This window comes from Leptonychotes weddellii, chromosome 4, assembly GCF_054177405.1.
Source record: "Leptonychotes weddellii isolate Sample4059 chromosome 4, ASM5417740v2, whole genome shotgun sequence".
NCBI lineage: Eukaryota > Metazoa > Chordata > Mammalia > Carnivora > Phocidae > Leptonychotes > Leptonychotes weddellii.
In genome coordinates, this window is record NC_138372.1 from 108,085,774 (window position 1) to 108,103,508 (window position 17,735).

The 17,735-nt window shown below is 41.4% G+C and overlaps 1 protein-coding gene across 6 annotated transcripts in view; it reads right to left on the minus strand.

The window, feature by feature from the left end:
* Window positions 1-17,735, minus strand: part of ASPH (aspartate beta-hydroxylase) — a 197,024-nt gene that overhangs the window by 123,283 nt on the left and 56,006 nt on the right. For 5 of the 6 annotated variants that reach the window (XM_081816043.1, XM_081816047.1, XM_081816042.1 and 2 more), the window contains 8 exons: window positions 15,861-15,935; window positions 11,697-11,822; window positions 8,051-8,083; window positions 7,015-7,071; window positions 6,477-6,527; window positions 5,993-6,025; window positions 1,241-1,279; window positions 815-850 (listed from right to left, as the gene is read on the minus strand). In XM_081816043.1, the coding sequence (XP_081672169.1) occupies window positions 815-850; window positions 1,241-1,279; window positions 5,993-6,025; window positions 6,477-6,527; window positions 7,015-7,071; window positions 8,051-8,083; window positions 11,697-11,822; window positions 15,861-15,935 (450 nt within the window). The remainder of the gene's footprint in view (window positions 1-814; window positions 851-1,240; window positions 1,280-5,992; window positions 6,026-6,476; window positions 6,528-7,014; window positions 7,072-8,050; window positions 8,084-11,696; window positions 11,823-15,860; window positions 15,936-17,735) is intronic. The other variant, XM_081816041.1, reaches the window with a different exon arrangement.

Genomic DNA, 17,735 nt, shown 5'->3' on the forward strand with positions numbered 1-17,735 from the left:
TTGTTGCTGTTCTTTTCTTCGATCTCCTGTTGAGTTTGTAGGTGTTCAGAATGGTTTGATCCCTATCCAGCTGAATTCCTGAGAGGAGACGAAATCCAGGTCTCCGACTCCTCCGCCATCTTGCTCTGCCCCCTCATAAATGAATTCTAAGAGTAATTTTAAGAGTAAATGCCCTATTACATGTTTCCTGTGGCAACTTCCGGCTGTTAAAGTCCATGGACCCCAGAGTCCACTGCAGGCCCCAAGTCTGGGTTGAATACCAGCTTAGCCCCACACACACAAAAAAAGCACAGTGATATTGTCCTTCAGTGTCCACTGTGAGGAACAACTGAAATAACGTATATGAAAGAACTCTGCAGACTGTTAGGATCTCTGCAACTCTACATGCTGTCAAAGCACCACCATGTAATATATGCAACAATTTTTAGGAAAAATCCCTTCACTTTCAAAAATAGTCTGTGCAGCTGAACAACAACATGAAGAACCCAATTTCAACCCATCCCTGTCCAAGGCTAACCCCGTCTGACAAAACCACTCCCTAGTTAGAAGAGCCTCGCTGTAACCAGTTATTTGCTATTGAACTATCCTGGTTTTATCTCTGTTATTGCACTTTTCATAATCTATAGTTACTTTATGATGTTTGATCACGAGAATGCCAACCCCAAGGAAACCAGAAATCCTATCCATTGTCTTCATTCTCTCCCTTCTAGCCCTGAGCACTCTAAGGACAGCAAAGTGTTCAATACACATCTGTTGAATACAGGAACTTAATTTTAATACAAAAAGTAAAACTATCTCTATAAAATTAACTTACCTTCTAAAATTATGTTTGAATCTTCTACAGCATTATCTAAAAAAAACAAAAAACACACATTTTATATTAACTCACACTAGATTCCTAAATTAATTTATCTCTACTAAGGTAACTAAATTTGGCTCTTTTTAGACTGCGGGTTTCTTATGAAGACTCGTAAGTATTTATATTAGCATATCAACTTTAATTCCTAGATTATATTCAAAGAATACATCAAATAGGCTGACATCATCCCTGATGACATAAAACTTGCATCATAAGTAGGGAATAAACATATTGACAATATGCAATTACTTCCTTGAAGACTTGAAAATGGCTTGTATTTCCTACTACATCTATCTTTGTCCCACAAGTTATCTGAGTTTTAATAAATACAAGGGGGGTGGGGCTGATTGCAGGAAACACCCGTTTAGAGAAAAAGCTTACCTGAACTTTCTAGCCCTTCATTTTCCAATGGCTCATATACTAGAAAATACACAGAAGAAATAATCCTTTAGGACTACATTAACTCTCACTGTGACACAACATTCGCTGTATGGTTTCATGAGGAGAGACAATGTCTACTTCATCCTTAAACCCCTGGGCTTAGTCACTGGGAAGTAGCAGGCTACAGAGTAGGGTGGGGAAGAGTCTGGTGTGGAGTCAAACACGCACAGATTCAAAGTCCAACTCAGTCACCTTTTAGTCACAGGAGATGGGCAATTACAAACACTTTCTTCATGTAAAATGGGGGAAATTAAGGTTCTTCCCCAATCACTTGTTATCAGGATCCAAAATCTGTTTACTTCCTGGTGGCACTGAATTTCCCTTTTCTATTTTTTCATGTCTGCAAAGGAGAATTCTGAGCTTTACCAGGCAGATTCTCTATTTGTTTAGGGAACAACTCTCAGATCTGCCACCTGGGGGCAAACACTGCTGGTGCCAGCCCCTCAGAGCGAGGGTTCTGCTGGCAGACTGTGAACTCACTGCCCTACCCATGGCTCAGGGCCCATCATTTCTCCTCGTTTACTTGCATGGGGCTCAGTGGCTCTGTGCTCTGCTACAAAGGAGGCTCTGGTCTCTTCTCTCGGGCGCGGCTGGGTCACAGCTTTCTTGGGTCAACCCAATCCCAGCTTTATCAATTCTCCAAAATGCCTCAAATTTTCTGGTTCACTTAGAGTGAGCTTTCTTATTTTCCTAGCACAGTTATCAATGTATTCTTTACAATCATTTACTAAAGAAAATTTATTAAGCACCTACTATATTTCAGATGCTATTCTCAGTGCTAGGTAGAGTAAGGGACCATTTTTAACCCATCATCTCCTGTCCTTCTGGTGGTACTGGTAAGACAGAGGAGCAGCGCTTGGTTGCTCACTCTGTCACTTTGAACTGTTTTGTATTTAAACACGCTCACGTCTCTAGCAACTTAAAGAAAAAAAAGCCCTTTCTTGAGGCTGCTTCCCCTTGCCCCACCTCTCCCCTCCATTTCCCAATCTCATTTCTTCAAAGACTCGTTCACATTCGCTGTCTCACCCCTCACTTCCTTCCCCAACTACTGCCATCTGTCTTGTGGCCCTGACTCATCCCTGCCAAGGCTCCTCCGAGACCACCTCGTTCCATCTAGTGGATGATCCACCTCACCGAGTTAGATCTCTCAGCAGCTCCTTCCTTCTCAAACACTTCGGTGTGACCGTGTTCACCTTCAATTCCTTCATTTCTCCTTCTCAATCTTCATCACCTGTCCTAGTCCTACCAGGCATGAAATGTTGGCTTTCATCAAAGGCCAGCCAGAGACTCCCATCCCCTTACACTGTCCTCCCTCCATAAGTGATCTCGGCCTCTGGCTTCGATTATCTTGTACAGACTCATGACTCCCAAACTCACAGCCACTAATGAGAGGTCTCTGCTGAGATCCAAGCACTACCAGTTGGCTTATTACATATCCCCCTGGATGTCTCGACACACACTGTCAACACACACAGACTGGACTCACGGTCTCTTGGCCCCTTCCTGTTTTCCAGTCCTGCCTGTCTTAGGGAAAAAGCACTGCCATCCATCAAGGGCACGAGCCAGAACGGTGGACAGGGTTCCTGACACCTTACTCTCTCCCCCAGCTACACCCACACATCACGCGCCCTGTCAATTTTATCTCCTTACATTTCTCAGCTTGTCCGCTACCCTTCACTGCCACCACTCTGGCTGAAACTACTTTATCTCTGTCCACCTTCATCTGTGTCCACTGAAAATGGCTCCTGCCAAGGTCACCGGGAGGCTGCTGTCGTACTAGATCCAAGGCATGTGTTCAATGCTCACCTCACGTGGGTCCTCAGCAGCATGGGACACTGTTGAACATCCCTTTACTGAAACTCATCTCCTCTGACTCCTCTTTTGGCAGAGATGGGACTCAGGGCAAGATCATATCGGGATAATGACACTAAACTAACTGGTCTCCCCATATCCACTCTTGTCTCTCTCCAGACTATTTGCTACACATCAGACCGATCAATCTTTACAAAATGCATATCTGATTTTGTAGCGCCTTGCACAACACCCTGAGGGTAGGTGAACATCCCTGACTAGCTCTAGGCATCCTCTGGAGCCCAGACATAGTGCAATCTCAGGCCAGATTAGACTGCCAGCACTCCAGACATATCTTCCCACCTCAGAGGCTTCTTACGACATTCCGGCCACATTTTCCCCTTGCCTTGGCACCTCCAACTTCAGGGAAGCCTTCCCTGGTCCACAAACTAGGTAGGTCTCTTCACTATATGCTCTTGTTAACACACCGTCCCTGTTCTCACCAGCACTTAGCACAATTGCGAGGAAAAACACTAAATTGAAGCTCTTTGTGTAATTTCTCCCCCCCCACACCTGCCGCTAAAATATAAGGCCCATAGGAATATGGACTATGTATGTGTTCCTCACTGGAACTGCCCCAGTCCTGTTTTAGACATAAAATAGTTAATATATATGCAGTACATGAATATATCAATCAGAAGGTGAGACGGTACTGTCATTTCCTAGGTATATCCAATGTAGGCTTGATGCTTTCTAGATTTTTAATATGAAAGCTGGTTACCTCCATAGCTTTAATAAGCCACATGTCTTCCAGATTCTAGATGTAGGGAGTTTAATACAGAATATATTCTGTTCTTCTACTGAAAAATGATTTTTTTTAGAGATTTTATTTATTTATTTGACAGAGAGAGAGACCGCAAGAAAGGGAACACAAGCAAGGGGAGTGGGAGAGGGAGAAGCAGGCTTCCTGCTGAGCAGGGAGCCCGATGTGGGTCTCGATCCCAGGACCCTGGGATCATGACCTGAGCCGAAGGCAGACTGAGCCACTCCGGCATCCCTGAAAAATAGTTTTATTTTCACCCTACTTACAGCTTCACTTACATATGTTCACTTGGTTTCCCTAGCCTGGTTCCTGAATGTTACAAAGGTATCTTTTTAGAACACAGTGAATAATCCTATTAATAATTCTATTAAATCCCTTTTGTTTGAAAAAGTTTAGGTTCTACGGCAAGGTAATCTAAAGTATCTCAAAATCTTGTGATCCAAAGCGTCTCAAATTTTGATGACCCCTTAGGTCCTATTTATTACTCTTTTTTTTAACATGTTAAATTATATTTATTCTGATATTCTGCCTATGAAAACACATTTATTTTTACAATATCTTTTTTTAACACGGTATCTAATTCTACACTTCTTTCAAGTTTGATTTTAAAGTTCTCTGGATCTAGCTTGCAAACTGCCTTCCAAACATGTTCTTCCTAGCATATTTAGACAAACACTATAATGAGTCGCAGAAATTAGAAAATTATCTCAAGTCTCATCTCTACATATAACTTTTAATTTCCAAATTCCTATTTTCTCCCTTAAATTTGAAACTGAAAAGAAAATCTAGATGCAATCATAGTGGCCAAGTTATTTCTTATAAAAATACTAGTTCTTAAAGACAGAATCCAGGATGCTTCCAATGGCATCATTCATATCCCATTAGAAATAGCCACCGTGACTGGTCATCTTAGTAGGACCTTAAATCTTAAATACATATGCTTAATAAATTAACATATCAGGTTTATACACAGCCACTCCTAATTTTCTTCAACTGAGAACCACCAACTGTCATGAAACCATACATTTCTTGACAGTAGGATTCCATATTGCTCCTATTTGAATGTCAAGCCCCCAAACCATCCAGCACATAGAAAGTCCTCCATATTTGACTCAAGCACTATACATTTCGTCCTTCTCGCATCACACATGAAGTTATGCTCAACTGACTTCTCTCCTTTTACAGTCATCCGTGAATGTGGCGGAATAAAAATGACATACCTTGGCTTTATCATTTCTTAGTCATATCAACTTATGCAAATCACTTACATTGTCTGAACCTTATTTCCTTCTCCTGGAAGTCGCAAAAATAAAATCTACTTCGTGAAGTTTAATAAAACAGCTTGGGGAGTGCTCGGGCAACAAACAAAGCTATAATTGCCTAAATCTGAATCTAGTGCCACTCATGCCAAAAACATGCCCGAACTCTTTTCTTTATGCCACTTTTAAGCCTGCAGTGAAATTCTTTTGTACCTTTCTCCATGCTAGTAGATCCATCACCTTTAAGAGTGGGATTACTTTGGGCGCCTGGGTGGCTCAGTTGGTTAAGCGACTGCCTTCGGCTCAGGTCATGATCCTGGAGTCCCTGGATCGAGTCCCGCATCGGGCTCCCTGCTCGGCGGGGAGTCTGCTTCTCCCTCTGGCCCTCCCCCCTCTCATGCTCTCTGTCTCTCATTCTCTCTCTCAAATAAATAAATAAAATCTTTAAAAATAAAAAAAGAGTGGAATTACTTTGTAGTGAAGAAACTAGAGTAGTTCAACTCTGACTGGTTTTCTATGCACCAGACATATGCTAGTCAAAAGAGAGCTAAGACTATAAAATAATGACATAAATTCTTGTGAATAATTTTTAACGGCTTCCGAAGGCAACTTGCAAAGAATTTAAGAAAAATTATTTAGTCAATGGCAGCACCACTGGAGGCAAACACCTTCCCAAGTAAATTCTTTGAAAACTCCCATTCATTTGGAGCTTTTTAAGTTATGGTATTTGAAGCTTAAAACACTATCCTCTATATTCTACAAACTATGCATAGATTTTAAAACAAGTAGATGGCTTAAGGTTAAGAAGCATTTTCAAACCTGGTTCATCATAGTCTTGGTATGTAAGGTCATCTGCAAGAAAGAAAATAAAACTCAGTATTAAATGGGTCATTCTATGTAAGTGCTTAGCTAAAAACCACAACTTAATCTCAAATACAGAATTCTATTCCTTTAAATATCAGTGTCTGCAGTCAGTGGTAAGTGCCTCTGCCCAACAACAACTAGACAAAAGGATGAGTAAATTATTTTCATAAAAATTCCTCAAACGGGCATAAAGTAAGATATGCAAAAGTAGCATTAAGGATTAATATCCTGTTTCGTCGTGGTGCCAGTGTAAATGAGCTAAAATATGAAAGCCTGATATTCCATTCATAATCTAATCTTGTTACAAGGCAAAAAGACTTTTATTAGGTGTTAAGATTACTTCTTTGACTCCTTTGAAAGAAAAATCATGTTAACATAGCATTACAACTGTAAAGCCTTGAATAAGGTTTACAATCTAATGAAAATATTCACCCAGTACCTGCTTCGTGGTTCCTTCTTTCATCATCACCTACTACAGGTTCCGTGGCATCTATAGAGAAAAATATTCACCTCTGTCAAACATGAAAAAACCAAACACATTACTAGATGCCATTCTAAAGTATTTACAAATTAATTCCAATCTTCACAACTGTGTAAGAGAGATATTATCATTATCATTCAATAAAATTTAAGCTGAATAAAGTCCCATAATTTGCTCTCTAAGTCACAAGGACAGGAAGGAGCAGAACCAGTCAGACTCCACTACACCATACTGCCTCGCCAATTTCCGAATCGCCTTCCCAGCATCCTATCTACAAAGAGCAAAGTCCCAGTTGTGGTTTGAAAAATACATCTCCTTTTTCCCTCATTCCTCCATGTAATATTAAACTATATTCAGGAATTTCTATAAATGTCTGGGCAACCAAAAATGATTGCGAGTATTATAAAGAGGACTCTGTGTTGAATCAGAGTGAATCATTTACCCCGGGATAGACTGGCCTTAGCCAGTGCCTTAAACGGAAAAACATATCACAAACCTGGATTGTCCTGCTCATACATCATTTCTTCCATATCCTGATTATAAGCCTGTGAAGCTATAAGTTAAGAAATGATTAGGAAATTACAAATATATCTCAAGAAGGATTACACTTGGTATTCAAAATAGGAAAAGCCCAATATCCAGTAATGCCAGAAATGTAAAATCAAATCATAATGACGCTCACATTTATATTCACTCATGGAACACCCAGGTACTACCTTTGTGAAATGCCAAATACAAAGATGAATGAGATAGTCCCCATCACCAATGGGTTTATAATCGAACCACAAACTTTAGATTATGCAAATTCAACTATATTCAGCAAAAGACTAATGAGACCGAGAGAGACAGAGACCACAGAGATGGCGGGGCAGGTGAGCCCTCCTCCCATCCACTCAGCAAGCACCAGCCGCAAGAGTGTGCCTGAGGAAGGGCACACACACTTCCCAGCCCCTCACACTTGGACTCAGTACCTGAGTACTCCCAGACCGCAACACAGTTCTAGTATTTACAAATACATATTGTTGAAATGATGTAGGTCCTAAATGCTAGCCAAGAGTATCATGTGGTCCTCAAACACAGAGAGAGGGATCTATTCCAGCACTGGAATAAAAACTGGCCAACACAGGCTTACTGAAAGATGACATGTCCATCTCCAGTGTGGCCATATCTTCTGGGGATGCATGACCAGTGACAATACACAATCTTGATCTTTCATTGACTTTGTAATTTAAGGCTACAAAACATGTACTTCTACTGTATCTCTTGGCCTAGCAATCCCACTACTGGGTGTTTATCTTCAGGAAGCAGACCTCAAAAGCACAAAAACTATATTCACAAAGAAACATATACATGAAATTATGACACCATATATGTTATATATAACAATTAACTACATATTATGTATTTTATGACATATTATAAAATATATTAATAGATAATCATAGATAATATTTTCTCTTTCTCATGATGTTCTTTTTATAGGAAAAGACTCATTCTAATTAAAAAAAAATATTATTAAGTTTAAATCTCACCTGTCTCTTCTACATGGTAACTATCTTCAGTTTCTGAAAAGAGTAACATCAAATCAATAGCAGTACTTTCATAAAATTGTATGTATATATACTATAGATGCATACCCTCAATCTATGCTTGCCACTGATTTTATTTTGAAAGCAAATAATTATTAAAATAAAACATGAAAATATCCATTAACTGTTTGCTGAACACTTTATCTTTTACTAGAACTACACATTCTCTTCGACCCACTCAACACCACCACAGTCTGGACTAATGAGAGGATGATTTGAACAGAGTAACACAGTGACAAGGCTGGACCCAGGAAAGGGGCTATCTTAGTCTACTTCACATTCCGCTGTGGTGTCTTGTTTTCTAGAGCAAAAGCACAGTGTCTACAAATGGGAACACAAGGAAAGACAGAGGAGACTTTCTAAGATGGGGAGCTGAAAGGTAAATGAGTTCATAATTGAACCCAGACCCCCAATAGCAAAATGCTCCCACTACAGGATCCTCACTACTCCACTGACCCTTGTTAATGTAACAACTATATGAAGTGTAAATATTTTTCATTTCTGAAGACTTTCAATAAACAACTTTTAGGTTCACACTGAATCTATGTCCCAATTAAAGATTAGGTCAGAAAGTACGCTTTTCTCGATTTATAAACTTTTTAGGAGTACTTCTTCCTACCCCTAATCTATAACTCCTAACCTCAAAAATACCAAATTCCTTGTTTCAGATAATTTGAGTGTCTTAACTATCTTAACTGCAATGTGTTATTTAAGCAGCATCTAAGATACCAAAATTCTGAGTAACTGTCAATCTTCCTGAGCCATGTTGGCCGAAGACAGGAGGGAGCAAGAGATGCCAGGGGAAGTGTGGAAATCATTTTATCAGCATCCCTTACTTAGAAATTAGAAGCATTTTTTTCCCCAGAGAAACTGTAACATACATGATAATTAAAGGCCTGGGGCGCCTGGGTGGCTCAGTCATTAAGCGTCTGCCTTCGGCTCAGGTCATGATCCCAGGGTCTTAGGATCGAGCCCCGCATCAGGCTCCCTGCTCCGCGGGAAGCCTGCTTCTCCCTCTCACACTCCCCCTGCTTGGGTTCCCTCTCTCGTTGTGTCTCTCTCTGTCAAATAAATAAACTCTTTAAAAAAACTGATAACTAAAGGCCTAAAGTTCTTTTTTTTAAAAAAAAATTTATTTATTTGAGAAAGAGAGGGAGAGAGAGCGAGTGGGGAGGGGCAGAGGGAGAGGGAAAGACAGCCTCAAGCAGACTCCATGTTGAGCATGGAGCTGACATGGGGCTCAATCTCACAACCCTGAGATCACGACCTGAGCCAAATCCACAAGTCAGACGCTTAACAACTGCACCACCCAGGCGCCCCAAAGGTCTGAAGTTTTAAAGCTGGTCTATAAATGCTTACTTTTAATGCACAGTGCAGCTAAACTCATATACAAGCTCAAAATCATTTTGAGTGTACATTTTTCATAGAAAATTATGCATTATATACAATTTTGTAGGTTGGTATGGGAATTAAACCATCACTTACAACATTATTTCTATGGAAAAGCATATTTCCTGCTTTCAACAATAAGCATGAATGTAAGTTTTTGGAAATATATTCACTCATAAATCAAGAGCTTCTTGCTTCTAGCTTCCCAATACATTAAATATTGTGAAAAGGAGATATACTTTACTTTTTCATTACTTTTTTATGCTGGAAAAAAAAGTCTTAGCAACCATTTACCAACTGTATTGTGACCAGGCTAGCTCGCCACTCAATTTTTAGCCTCTACAAGTGCTGTCTCCACCGGATTCCCCCTGGCTATGAGCATGGAGGCACACGCCTTAGCCTGGTCACACCCAGCAGCCTGGGACATGACGGGAGACATGTGAAAAAATCACCAGGCTGGCCACAGTGCTGCTCAACCTCCGCTGCACTTGGATATGACCTGGGGAGCTTTGACCATGATCCGTTTTAGAGGCTCCACACCCCAGACATTCTGATTCACTTTGTCTAGGGTGGGTGAGAGCATTCTTTTAAAAGCTCTCTACGCGATCTTGATTGCATCCAAGACTGAAAACTATTTGTAGGGATATCAAGCACATCTTTTATGGACCATATTCACAAGAAATTCCCTCTCTGAATCCAAGACCTTATGGCTCTGGACCCTTCCTACCTTCATTAGTGCTGTGGATTTCACTTATTACTTGTTTCTCACAGTCTTTCTACTTGCCTGAACTTGACTGAGGCTTAGCTAATCCTTAAACACTGCCAGATACCTCTTACCCAGATCCTTTGTGGCTTGTGGGGCTATGCTTTTGCATGGGTCCTGAAGCAGCTCAACCACAGACTCTGATGATTATTATGTGGTGGAACATAATGGGCTATATGGTTTTGTGTGGGTGCTGTCAACCTTTTTTTTTAGTTTTACTCTTGAGAAATGAAACATCCATCTCAAACAATATTTCAGTAGTATTCATTTTATGTATACAATTATATACATACAATTATATCATTTATATACTTCTACACTCTAAATAAAACATCATTAATCAATCAGAATACAACTTGTGGATTAAAATCTTTCAGGGCGCCTGGCTGGCTCAGTGGGTAAAGCATGTGACTCTTGATCTCAGGGTCGTGAGTTAAAGCCCCACACTGGGCATAGAACTTACTTTAAAAATAAATTAATTAAAAAGTTAAAAAAAAATCTTTCAAGAACTCATTAAAGTCTGAAAGGGCCACCTTAAAAAAGAACGGAGAATAGATACCATAAGAACAAAGCATGTGTGCTCATTTAACAAGGCTTCAAATAAATAACCGTGGTAGTATCACATTAAAACATAGCAGAACTCAAAATACATGAGAAAAAGTTTTCAGCATTACAGAAATTACTTCCTTCTATATGTCAACAGTGAATAACTGTAGCTCTAACTTGCCTTCTGCAAATGATCCAAGGTAAGCTACTCAGTGGATATTTAAATAACCAGCATTTAATGGAAGATACTGACACAGAAGAGATGTCAGCAAACTATGGTCTGTAGCCCAGAGCAAGCCCACCTCCTGATTTTGTACATAAAGTTTTCCTGGAACATGGTCATACGTACCCATTTAGGTATTATTTAAGGCTACTTCTGCAGTATGACAGCAGAGCTGAGTAGTTTCAATAAAGGCCATATGGTCTGCAAAGCCTAAAATATTGATCCTCTAGCTATTTACAGAAAAAGGTTGTCAATGCCTGGTACAGAAGCTAAGAATTGTGTTCTATAAGCTGTGCCTATGGAGTTCATGTTAGAGCAAGAGACTGTGATAGATTGCCAAGTAAAATATTTCATCAGTTTTCTGAATTTCTTCTAATACATGGCACTCTAGGAAGAAGTGTACAGTAAACGTAATGTGCTAAAGCATTTCACTTACTTTCTATAAGGAACTTATATATTCTGACAGTTTCCTTAAAAAAGTGCTTTGAATCAAAATCAAGATATCTACTTATTTTAGGGAAAAAATTAGTTTCACCAGCTTCCACTTAAAAATAAACTTCAGATAAAAATTAAATATTGGTTTTAAAGGTGTTTAAGAAAGACTTCAATAATCATAATTACAAATTGTCTACTGGGTTTTATTCTGAAACCAAAAAAATGTGTCCTACCTTCATGAAATGTTCTAGTCTCCAGGGACTCAAATCTATCATCTGCATCACCTCCTACGAGGAAATCATCATCTTCCAGTTGTGGTTCTCTCGCTTGTCCATCCTCTTCTTGTTGCACATCGTCTCCTTGAATGATCACAATGAACAGAGTTACATGAGTCCACAACAAGGGTCCACAGACAACAGCCAACACGGACGCATAAGTCGCTTCCGAAAGGCTGCCACATACCCACTCCTGCTGCCGGGCACTCGCGGCCCCTCGTCTGGGCCATGGCACAGGCTGTTGCCCACCCTGAAGCTCTGCCCTCACTCTGGTCAAGTGCTAGTCCACCTGAGGGTGGGAGGGGGGAAGGCCTTCTCTCACTAGAACATGAACTCACCAAGCACAGGGACCTCATATATTTTATTTACCATGTATGCCCAGCACTCAGGGCCATGCTTAACCATAGGAAATGCTCAGTAAGTATTTAAGGAATGAATAAATGAATTCGTAATTGTTAACGTATTTGCCTCTTCTATTATCACCAGGTTAGAGGGATCACCTTGTGACCTCGCACTGAGAATTGTCCTAAAACTCCACGTAACAATCTTAAATAACTCCATAAAATGTTCTATTGCAAAGAACAGCCAGCTACCTCTCTCCGCCATGTGCTAGGTCATCTGCATGAGGTCAACTGTACTGTACTTTGCATCTAAAGGTTGCCGTGTGGAGCCTGTGACTTATGCAGAAATGCCCACTTTTCTCTTCTGAGACTAACTTTTATGATATACTAAGCTCTTCTGCTTCTTTTGTGTAGGTGTTGGATAGGCTACTTATCCCGCTGCAATATGGTTTAGCTTGTTATCTTGGTGTAAAAAGTGCTCCCAAGGTAACCTGACGTGGCTTCAAGCACAGTATGTCCTATACATAATACTCTAACCAAGCAACACAAGTGACTTAGCTGTGCTCACAGGGCAGTAAAATGGTTAGAAGTGTGGGGTCTCGAGTGTATGGCTCCAAATCCACACCAGCTGTGTGACCCCAGAGACGTTATGTAACTACTTTGTGCCAAGGACTTTTCTTCCATAAAAAGGAAATAGTAAGAGTACCTACTTAGAGCGTTGTTGTGAGGATTAAGGCACTTGGAAAACTGCCCAGCCCATAACAAGCATTTAGGTGTTACTGCTCTTGTTGTGTTATTCTTATCATCATCATCACCATCATCATCATCATCATCGTAAGGATATTACTGTTTCTGCTGCTACTAAACTCTCCTCAAACACTGCAGGAAGCCTTCCTTCCCTCACCTTTAGTATGGAATAGCGACACTCTCCACTGCTACTGAACCATGTAAGCCCACTTATGGCCACTCTATTTATTTGTTTTCTGTCTTTCCAACACAGCCTGCTACATTGTTTCTCCTCGTTTCAGATTTTCTGCCAATCGGCAAACCAATCACCAATTCTAATTCCTCTCACTGATTTTATCATGCCCCCTTTTCCATATTCTTTTTTCCTTACTCTTGTGTTATCCAGTGCAACTTTATGGTTTTCACATGAGCAGGATTTAGCTCTTGGCCACTGCCCGTTACTTAATGGAAGGTCCCTGTTTTCAGTAGGGAAACCAACCGAACATCATGCATTATCTGAGTCTCCCTTGCTCAATCAGTGACAGCTCGGTACGAGCAAAACAGTTCCCTGCAGGCCGACTACATCTGCGGCACTGCCAAGCCCTCTTCGGCCATTACAGTAACCCCAGGAAGTAGGTACTATTACCCCCCTTCGAAGGATGAGGAACTTGAGAAACTCGGCTAAAGCCCCACAGCGAGTACACGGCAGCCACAGGCCCTGAAACACCGCGAGGAAGCACAGAAGGCCCTGGACAGAGAGTCTGCTGCAGAGATGGTGGTCAGGGAGGCCATGTTTCATCGGGTAAGATGTGAAGACCGGAACACACACATACCAGCAAGAGATAATAACACGTACAAAGGCCCGAGGCAAACAGACTCGGCAATTAAAAGGAAAAGAGAGGCATTTGGGCTGCAGAAAAGTGACTGAGAGGAGGAAAAGAAAAAGACCAGGTCCACATAAGGCCCATCAAACACCCAACTGGACGCCGCTGCAGCAGCAATGCGGGAGGGGACAGTGACGCTGCCACACTGCGGTCCAGATACGTGCTGGAGGCCAAGCTGGCAGGACCTGCCCGTGGGTCCCATAGGAGGCGAGAAGAGGAGAGAGAAAAATAAGGAAAACTCCCCGGTCTTTAGCTTAAGCTACTAAGTAGAGGGGAGACCAAGACCTAACATATAAAAGAGTGGAATAAAAGCAAAATTTTAGGGGGTTGGGGGGAGAGCTATGAAATGCAAAGGAATCAAGAATTCTGTTTAAGTGCATTTTGAGTCTGAGATACCCATAAAACATGCAAATGAAGATCAACAGGCAGCTGGATAAACCAGGAGCTCAGAGGAGATAGGGCTGCAGATACATACTCAGAAGCAACACAAGTAACATTTAAAGCCATGGCCTCTGTGAATTTCTAAGTAAAGAACACAGTAAGTCCAAGAGGAAGGCTTGTGGCCAGAAACCCAGGCATGCTAGACTTGATTCGGCCCCCTTCTGTCTGGTTTCGTACACCCACCCACCCAAATGTCTACCGTATCGTCCCACGTTTCTCTCTCCCCACCTTGGCTAAATTTGGTTCAACCAACCATCCTGACCGACTCAGATCACCAGTAGAGCCCCCCAACTCCTCTCCCCCCCAGCATGCTCCCTCTGCTCATGTTCACACTGCAGAAAGAAGGCACAGCACTCCCTGGCGCCCTCCAATGGTTCCTATCCCTCTGTGAATCGAGTACAAACACCCTTTCCCAATCACTCTCCACCTAGGTACACCATTGGCCGGTCACCCCGAACTACTCTTGGATCCTCTTTTCCTCTGGGCTTGCCCACGGGCCACACCCTTTGCTCAGAACCCTCCCCGAACAACCACCACCTGGCAAAGCATGACGCCATCCTTCGGCTACTAAGTCAGAAAGTCACCTCTTCGGAGAAGCCTTTGGTAATGCCAAAGTCTATGCAAGGCCCACACAGCCATTACAGTTCACCATTAAGGCACCGACCTCATCATACTGAAATCACTGACTTGTTCAGACTGCATCACCCTTGTGTTAGGTTAAAGTGAAAGAAAAGATGCAGGAAGGGAAGTCCTGTGCTTGCCGACAGAGGCAGACGCATGCTCAGGTGCAGTGGCTTTCCTGGCTGAGCAGAAGCCGGTAATGAAAGGACACAGGCTCTGAGACCGCGGAGGGCTGATGGTGAAAGCCTACAGCTCAGCCGCAGCGGGTCTCCCCAGCACAGCACAGATGGAGCTGGATGGGTGCTTTACACGTAACTCCCAAACACCTAAGACTGAGTAAGACAGCTTAGCAGGCCTGCTAAAGCAGTTTCAATGATAGAGAGTCCCAGTCGTTTTTAAGAAATATACTTTTTTTCCTTTAGGACTCTCTCCAGCTCACACCAAACCATTAGGCGTATCAGGCTGCCATGTGTTCTGCCTTCTTCGAAATCCCTTTGTGAGTCACATCTTGGGGTTATACTCTCTGCTTTTATCAAGGGATGTTTCAAAAAACAGTCTCATAAAATCTTAAAGCATGGGTTTCTAAAGTATCATTTAATATTCTCTGTACAGAACTACATATAAGAAATGCTTTAGATGTAAGAGCTGGGGAAATGTTTTATACTCTCTAAGTAGACAGCATGTTCATTTCCTCTCTGGTAACATAACCAACGTAATTAAAAGTTTCTCTTTTTGCTATGGTGACCACCCAAGCATGCAGCCAGGTTCAGCTGATGACAGCTTCCAGATAGCCCATTACAGCTTGCTTGGTTGTGTTCTATTTTCCTCTTCCCTGTTCTTGCCATCTGTTCTTAATGTATCATTGGTCTTAACTTGTTTATTCTCATTTATTCTAACCATTTCTTTATTAAATCTATGCGATAATTTCCTTAACAGTAAGGCAGCGTAAGATAAAACGAGTCTAGTGCTCTTTCAGAAATACTTGTCCTCCAATAATTAAAAAAAACACTCAATTATGATTTAAATTTAAAACTAATGTCTAAGTCACTTTATGTAATTAACCATTATTTGAGCAAGCAATGCATGAGAAAATGGATTTTAACTCATACCATGTTCTGTGTAGACTGCCTCATGGAGAAGGGGCTGAATTTGTTCTTCTACTTCATCTTCAATATTCCGAGGTCCTAAAATGATTACAAAACATAACTAAGTAGAAAAAAATCTAGATATTAACGAAGAACATGAAACATGACCTCCAGGTACACACATTCAAATGAATATATTTGGTTCATCAACTATGCTACCTTTTCATACCCGTTTGCCACTTTTTTTTTTATATGTTGGCAAACACAGTAAATATTTAAGATTGGTTTTATTTTTTTTAAGATTTTATTTATTTGCGAGAGAGAGAATGAGAGACAGAGAGCATGAGAGGCAGGAGGGTCAGAGGGAGAAGCAGGCTCCCCGCCGAGCAGGGAGCCCGATGCGGGACTCGATCCCGGGACTCCAGGATCATGACCTGAGCCGAAGGCAGTCGCTTAACCGACTGAGCCACCCAGGCGCCCAATAAATAAAATCTTTAAAAAAAAAAAAAAAGATTTTATTTATTTATTTGAGAGAGAGAATGAGAGACAGAGAGCACGAGAGGGAAGAGGGTCAGAGGGAGAAGCAGACTCCCTGCCGAGCGGGGAGCCCGATGCGGGACTCGATCCCGGGACTCCAGGATCATGACCTGAGCCGAAGGCAGTCGCTTAACCAACTGAGCCACCCAGGCGCCCAAGATTGGTTTTATTTTGACAGCAGATATAAATGTTTAGCAATCACCTCACAGAGCAAAATTACTTCAGTTTCTAATTAACAAAATTCACAATCATGATAGAATAAAGAAAAGGGGATGGGCAAAGCTTTCAGGAAGGGAAGTACTTGGAAATAAAGATGAAAATGTGGAAGATGAGGCCAACAGACATGAGAGCACCTGACAGGCCACTGTGTGAGGACTGAGAAGGTCAAAAGTCGAGGACAAGAACCCACATGATAACTGACAATCCCTTCGGCTTTGGAGAAGCCCGTCCGACAGTCAGATCCATAGATTCAAATGGATATAAATTACAAAAGTCAACACTATCAGTAATGACCTTCCGACAACACTGTGCTGCTTATCGGATTACCGGGTTTGTTGAAACATCACACAACAAACAAGAAGCTATAACGACGTTGACACTACGATAAATTTTCTGTTTAACAAACATCCATGTTCAGTAAATTGAAGTAGCACCAAACTCAGTATCACCCATGTTGTCATATGAAATAATGCCAATGACATCAGTTAGTTATACTGACAAGCTAATCCTCGATGACAAAAACAGGGTAAGTTCATGTGAACTTCAGATAGGAAAAGAGTTTACGAACCGGTTAGGCTAATCACATTACAAAACCATTCCTGAAGCACAAAAAGTGCCTTCTATTTTTATAGATGTTTGTCTATCACAAACCATTTTTATATGTATTTGCATACAATTACAGAAGAGCCTGCCAATCTCTCTTCTTCCCTCCTCGGCTCTTATAATGCCCATGACAGCTTCCTAACCAATTCTTAGTTTTACAACTGCTGACAGCACCATCCACAGAGAATCTAATATTAGTAACTGGAGTGGATGGTACTCTGCTTCTCTGCTTAACCCTTTAATGGCTTCCTCGGCCCGAACAGAGGAAAAAAGGAAAATCTAAGCTCCTCAGAACAGAATAGAAGAGCTCCACAATCTAGCCCTCACATGCCTCTCCAGAATCACCTCCTACCAGCACTGGCTTTGAACTCAGTGAGTCCACCATGCTGTTTCACCTTTCCATGATTCTGTGATGTTCCTCCTTTCCTCTGGGAAGGATTAGGAGAGGCAGAAGCTAGATTGCAATGAGTTAAAAACTGAGTGGAAAATAAGGCAAAGAAAGCAACTGTAGATTCTTTTTTCAAAAATCTGGCTAGTACA